This window comes from Zingiber officinale, chromosome 2B, assembly GCF_018446385.1.
Source record: "Zingiber officinale cultivar Zhangliang chromosome 2B, Zo_v1.1, whole genome shotgun sequence".
In the NCBI taxonomy this organism is placed as follows: domain Eukaryota; kingdom Viridiplantae; phylum Streptophyta; class Magnoliopsida; order Zingiberales; family Zingiberaceae; genus Zingiber; species Zingiber officinale.
Genome location: NC_055989.1, coordinates 47,065,162 through 47,072,165, shown reverse-complemented (window position 1 = coordinate 47,072,165; position 7,004 = coordinate 47,065,162). Strand labels below are relative to the sequence as shown.

The following is a 7,004-nucleotide window of genomic DNA, read 5'->3' as shown; positions in this document are numbered from 1 at the left end:
AACCAAGAAGGCCTAGTGCTTCGCCACGACCTAGAAGCCAAAATATTGAAATAAATGTTTAATTAACTTTCGGTTAAAGCATTAAAATTAGAATTAATTAATGCTTTTAAAGTTTTTCAAACATTTTTTCAAAATATGGTTATACTTAGAAAAATACTTTTACGTGAAATTTTTACTTAGAACATTTTACTTAGAAAAATCTTAAGTTAGGATTTTTTTCAAAAATAATTTTTGCAAAGACTTAAAATTTTTTTCAAATTTTTTTTTTACTTAGAAATTTTTTTTAGTATTTTTCTCTTAGAAATATTCTCCTTTATACTTAAAAAAAAATTCAGAAGAGATTTTTTTACCTAAAAGCAATTTTGAAATTGAAAATTTCTGCTTAAGTTTTTTTTAAAAAAAAGCTGTCTAAGTTAGAATTTTTTCTTATAATTTCACTTAGAAAGTTTTCTTAAATTTTACTTACATTTTTTTTCAGAGACTGTTTATTGTAAAATTTTTAAGGATCTCAAAATTTTCTAAGTTTTTACCCTTATATTTTTTCTTAGAACCCCATTTTTTATGTGATCAAAGGAGGAGAAGGAAAAGTATAAGTCTAGGGGGAGGTAGACTAAAATTTAAATTTAACTTGTTTTATTTTTGCACTTAATTGCAAATTTAGTTAAGTTTATTTTATGTCTATTTTTTACCCTAACTTAACTTGGGTTGCTCACACCAAAAAGGGGGAGATTGTTGTAACCCCAAGGTTATTTTGGTGTGATCAACAAGTTAAGTTAGGTCATTTGTGTTTCGAACCTTGTGTCTAAGTGTGCAGGAGCTTAGGAGCACAGGTAGTCGAGTGGAAGATGCAGCTATCGAGAAGGACGGCACGCGGTGCGTTCGAGGGATGAGGCGCTGCGGAAGAGTACACCGGCGGATGAGAAGGAAGCGTGCGGTGGCTCCGAGGGACGAAAGTCGGAGCGGAAGACTACTCGAGGAGCATGAGACGCAGCTATTGAGAAGGACGGCATGCGGTGCGTCCAAGGGATGAAGACTGCGGATGAGTACACTGGCGAACGAGAAGGAAACACGCGGCAATTCCGAGGGACGAGAAGCCGAAGCGGAAGCCCACTTAAGAAGACCGGAAGTTGGGTTTGGGTGAGCCCTTTTCCGGATGTATGAGATCACCCAAGCGAGTGGATCCGGAGTTGAAGACCCGGACCGAGGCGACCAGAACCGGAGTAGAGGACCCGGACCGAATAAGTCAACTGGAGTTGACTTTTGGGTTCGGGACGCCAGGAACTGACCGGGGCGCCTGGAATGTACCGGGGCGCCCGGACCCCTCCGGGGCGCCCGGAGTTGACTTTTTCACAGATCGAGTCAAAACTAGATCTGAACGTTGGGGGATAAAATTTTATCCCCCAGGGTGCCTGGAACCCTCAGGGCGCCTGATAAGCTATGAATTGACACATTAATTTTGGGCTAATATTTGGTGTTCTTTATATATTTGCACATGTTTAATTCCAATTTTGATCATGTTTCCCCAAACAAGGTTTTTATGAGCTTTATGATATTTTTCCATCTTATGCATGATTTATTTCTCATTATGTGAATTTGGTCTTGTAGGGCACTAATGGGTTCATGATTCAAGTGGAGGCATGGTTCACTTAACCAAATGAAGCCCAAAACCCTAACTGACCCCAAATTGAGCTTGGATTCGAGTCAAACCCGAGCTGGACCAAACCCTAGGTATAAAAGGGAATTTTTGGCACGGTGAACAGTGAGCTCGCTACTGTTCATCGTGTCGTTTCTCTTTCGACGGCGCGACGCAGATCCCTCCCTTCTTCAAGAGCTTCAAACAAGCTTGTCCTCACCGACATGGAGTTCCTCAACCTCCGACGATCAGATTCCGACCATCGGTTCTCATCAACGAGTTAATTTGGCGTGCAGCGAACTGTAGCGGCGAGCTGCGATTTTCAGATCAGACAAGCGGCGTTCTTCTGGTCTGAGTTTCCATTCCTTCACGGGATCATTGGCGGTGGTCCTCCAGTGATTCTGAACCATTTCCGACAGCATTTCAACCTTCCCAGCTATCTTCATCAGCTCGCAACGCCATTTCCAGAAAACGCAGCAGAGAACAATTTCAGAAACTGACCTTCCTGAAATTTTGTTAGCTAATGCAAGGAAATCTGAGTCTTCTTAAAGCTTGAGAACACCAGATCGATTTCTGTTGGAGTGTTCTCTGCAGATTCCTTGTGTGACGGCAAGGAGAAGACAAGTTTGGTTTAAGATTTGGTGTAGGGATGTTTAGATCTTTTCCAGTTCGTTTCTTAGCTTAGTTTTTCTTGTTCCTGAAAATTTTGTCTCTAAATCTGGTAGTTCACAGCTTAGATTTATTTGTAGTTTCATTTTCTGCAAGAATTTGTTCTTTTAGTTCTGTTTTGTTTTGTTCTACTGTGCAGAAAGTCACTGCTGCAATTTCGTTCTTATATCTGTGTTTAGCAATTTTTGTTTTAGCTCTTTGTTAGTTGTTAAGTTAGTTAGCTTAATAGAGAATTAAATTTCTAGAGTGATCAGTTAGGTGTTGAGTAAACTCTTGATAGTTTTCTATTTCGCAATGTGCAGATAACAATGCTGCGTTTTGGTTTTCAGAAGGGAAGTTAGTTGGATAAGTAGATTGAGTGTGTTTTTTAATTCCTGTTTGTTTAGATTAGACCTTTAATTGTTTTCAATTGATTTAGAGTTTGTACGTTTTCATATTTGCAAACTGGTGAATTTAATCATGGTAGTTTGAATGGTAGAGTTGACCTCTTGTTAAGTCCGATTTGATTCCTACAGCAAATAATATGGTGTCTGCAAAAATTTGTTTCTAGTTAATATTTCATTTTGCTATTAATCCCCGTTTCATAATTAGAAAACCCAAAAATAGAATTCTGAATCCAAGACAAGCATAGTGCTAGCATAATCCTCGGAAATTCGACTCAGACCTTATACTAAAACATTTCTTTGTGTAGTTGTGGGTTTTCGATCATAATATTAATTTGGGAGTTTATTTGTGACATCTATTTAGAGAGCTTCCAAATTTTAGCGCCGTTGCCGGGGAGACTTTAAACTTTGCTAGATTTGTTTGTTTGTTTTGGATTGTGAATAATTTTCTCAGCTTTAGTTTGCTGATTTTTCTGATTTTATTGAATATCTACTGAATTTTGATTGTTTATTGGCTTGCATGACTAGGTCTTCCTTTGCAACATTGCTTGAACTTGACCTGGAGATTGAGAGAACCTTTTGGGCTTTAAGGAGACAAGCTAGGTCAGCAGCAACTTGTGAGAGCAGAATTTCAGAGATGGATAATCAGATAATAGAAGGGGATAGAACTATGAAAGAACTTGCAGCACCAGATGTGGCTTATAAGTACTCATGTATTACTTATCCAGACTTGGCAGGACATTTTGAACTTAGATCAGGACTTATTCATCTGCTTCCCAAATTTCAAGGGTTATCAGGAGAGGATCCCAACCGCCATCTACATGAATTCCATGTGGTTTGTTCTACCATGAAACCACAGGGGATTTCAGAAGAAGCCATTAAGTTGAGGGCCTTTCCATTCTCTTTGACAGGAGCAGCAAAGGACTGGTTATATTGCCTTCCAGCTGGATACATTACTAGTTGGATTGATATGAAGAAAGCATTTTTGGAGAAATTTTTCCCAGCTTCTAGGACTGCAACTATCAGGAAGAGCATTTGTGGTATTCAGCAAGTAGTGGGAGAGACTCTTTATGATTATTGGGAGAGATTCAAGAAGCTGTGTTCGAGTTGTCCACAACATCAGATTAGTGATCAGCTTCTTGTTCAATATTTCTATGAGGGTCTACTTCCTATGGATAGGAGCATGATAGATGCAGCAGCTGGAGGAGCCTTGGTGAATAAGACTCCAAATCAAGCAAGAGAGTTAATTTCAAATATGGCAGAAAATTCACAGCAATTTGGGAGTAGAGCTCTTGGGACTAGAGTGGTTAATGAAACTCATTTGGTTTCGAATGAGCAACAAGAAATCAGAAATAATTTGCAAGAATTGACCTCTCTAGTGAAGCAAATGGCGTTGCAAAATTCAAGTCATGTTTCAAATTTTCCTTTATCAATGATGAAGTTGTGTGGAATTTGTTCAAGCCAAGATCATTCTTCGGATCATTGTCCTAATTTATATCAAGATGAATCTGTTGCAGCCATTTCAAGACCTCAATTTCAGCAACACAAGTATGATCCTAACTCTTCAACTTATAATCCGGGATGGAGGGATCATTCTAATTTGAGGTATGGGAACACATTTTATCAGCAGCCAACATAAAATCAGATTGGTCAGCCATCATTTTAGCATCAGTAGAATCAACATTATTTCCAGAACCATCCAGCAGTTCATTCTCAGCAAAATCAGCACTTCCAGCAGCCTCAATTTCAGCAAAATGTTAACCAAAATCAGCCATTTCAACCATTCCAGAATTTCCAGCATTCAAATGTTGCAATTCAACCACATTTTCATAATTTACAGAATCAACAGAATCATTTTCAGCAAATTCAGCAACCTGTGCAGAATTTCCAGCAGCCAAGTAATGCAAATCAGCACCAATCTCATCTTGCACTTCCATCTTCTACAAGTCCTAGATCAATGCAACCTCAGCACAAATTTAGCAACTCGAAAATTGAAGATTTGATGCAGCAAATGATGCAACACCAGCAAAGAACTGATACAACGCTGCAAAACATTGAAAGACAGATTGGGCAACTTGCTAGCAACATCAATCAAATGCAAAATCAAGGATCTGGACAATTACCTTCACAACCCACTCCAAATCCTAAGGGAAATGTGAGTGCATTAACTCTGCGAAGTGGTAAACAAATTTCAGATCCAAAACAGAATTGTCCGGTAGAAGCGCAGCAAAATTTTTCCAGACCAATTGCAGCTTCGAGTTCACAGAATTTCCAGAATTTTCCAGCAACTTCAGAGCAGCCAGATACTGCACAGCATGGGATAACTGGAGCTTATCAGCAACATTTCAATCAACCGGAAGCTTCAGATTCTGATCAAATTGATGGAGCAGATTTCGTCTTGGAATTTACTACAACAGCAGCTTCAAATTCAGCTCAAAATTCAGCACATAATCTGGGAAATTCTGGACAGAATCTGGACAGAAATCTAAACCAGCAAGGAGTTGAGCATTCTATTCCATTACCTTTCCCTCAAAGAAGTGTACAACCAAGGAAAGAGTTGGAGGAAGAAAAGGCTAAAGAATATCAAGAATTGGTGAAATTGTTCAGCAAGGTTGAAGTGAACGTTCCTTTGCTTACCATGATTAAGCAAATTCCAAAATATGCCAAATTCCTCAAGGATCTTTGTGTGCACAAAAAGAAATTGAAGGGAAATGAATTGATAAGTATGGGAAAGAATGTTTCAGCATTACTTCAGCCAGTTCCTCAGAAGTGTGAAGATCCAGGAGTTTTCACCGTGCCTTGTGTGATAGGAGATTGTATCTTTGAGGATGCGATGTTAGATCTTGGAGCTTCTATTAATGTGATGCCTAAATCAGTTTTTCAGTCATTAAGAATTGGACCTTTGTAGCCTACAGGTGTAGTGATTCAGTTGGCCAACCGTAGTCAAGCACACCCAGCAGGAGTGATTGAGGATGTATTGGTAAAAGTGAGGGAGTTAATTTTTCCTGCAGATTTTTACATCTTAGATATGGAGGGTGATGTGCTTGCAAACAGGGCTCCGCTTATTCTGGGACGTCCATTCTTGAAGACTGCTAGAACAAAGATAGATGTACATGCAGGAACTCTTTCTATGGAGATAGGAGACACAGTGGTTCGTTTCAGCATTTTTGAGGCTATGAAGCATCCTAGAGAGGATCATTCTATACTTAGCATGGATATATCGGAAGAGTTGGATGGCATGGATTTCTTGTCAGATATTGATTCAGATTTGGAGGTTTCTGATTTTGGTCAAGAGAATGAGATTGTTTCTTTGTTGGAGGAGATTTTAGAGGTGGAAGAAAGTGGTAGTTCAAGTGAATGCGTAGGGGATTGCTTAGGAGAAGCATTACCCCTAGGATCGCTCAGAGAGGAAGAATTATGCGTAGGGGATTGCTTAGGAGAAGCTCTACCCCTAGGCTCGCCTACAGTTGACCAGACACAGGAGGAATTGAAGCCATTGCCTCAGTATTTGAAATATGCGTATTTGGGAGAGAATCAGCAGCTACCTGTCATCATAGCTCAGAATTTGGAACCGGATCAGGAGGAACGATTGTTAGAGATTCTGAGACAGCATAAAAAGGCAATTGGATGGACTCTGGCAGACATTCCTGGGATCAGTCCTTCCATTTGTATGCATAAGATTCACTTAGAGGAGGATGTGAGGCCAGTGAGACAGCCACAGAGACGACTGAACCCATTGATTTTGGATGTTGTAAAGAAGGAGGTGACTAGACTCTTACAGGCAGGCATTATTTATCCGATTTCTGACAGCAAATGGGTAAGTCCCATCCACGTGGTTCCGAAGAAGTCAGGGGTGACAGTGGTAGCTAATGAAGAGAACGAGTTGGTTCCCACGAGAGTGAAGAATTCCTGGAGGGTATGTGTGGATTACAGGAAGCTGAACCAAGCAAGCATGAAGGATCATTATCCACTACCTTTTATTGATCAGATGTTGGAGAGGCTGGCAGGTAAATCCCATTATTGTTTTCTTGACGGTTATACTGGTTATTTTCAGATTTTCATCGACCCAGAGGACCAGGAGAAGACTACCTTCACTTGCCCTTTTGGGACATTCGCATATCGTAGGATGCCATTTGGACTGTGTAACGCTCCAGGTACTTTTCAGCGATGCATGGTGAGTATTTTTGGTGATTTATTAGAGCATTGCATGGAAGTATTCATGGATGATTTTTCTGTTTATGGCTCTTCTTTTGATGCATGTTTGGAAAACTTGTCTCGAGTTTTGAGTAGATGTATCGACACGGATTTGGTTTTAAATT

The 7,004-nt window shown here is 39.7% G+C and overlaps 1 protein-coding gene across 1 annotated transcript; it reads left to right on the top strand.

Annotated features, from left to right (window-relative positions):
- The first annotated feature begins 3,205 nt into the window (after positions 1-3,205).
- On the top strand, positions 3,206-4,324 carry LOC122048266. The gene has a single exon (XM_042609858.1). The coding sequence runs from the start codon at positions 3,206-3,208 to the stop codon at positions 4,322-4,324; it is 1,119 nt and encodes a 372-aa protein (XP_042465792.1).
- The last annotated feature ends 2,680 nt before the right edge of the window (positions 4,325-7,004 follow it).

Bases quoted from the DNA above. Each gene is read 5' to 3' on its own strand.
- LOC122048266 (XM_042609858.1), top strand. From the start codon at position 3,206: ATGACTAGGTCTTCCTTTGCAACATTGCTTGAACTTGACCTGGAGATT.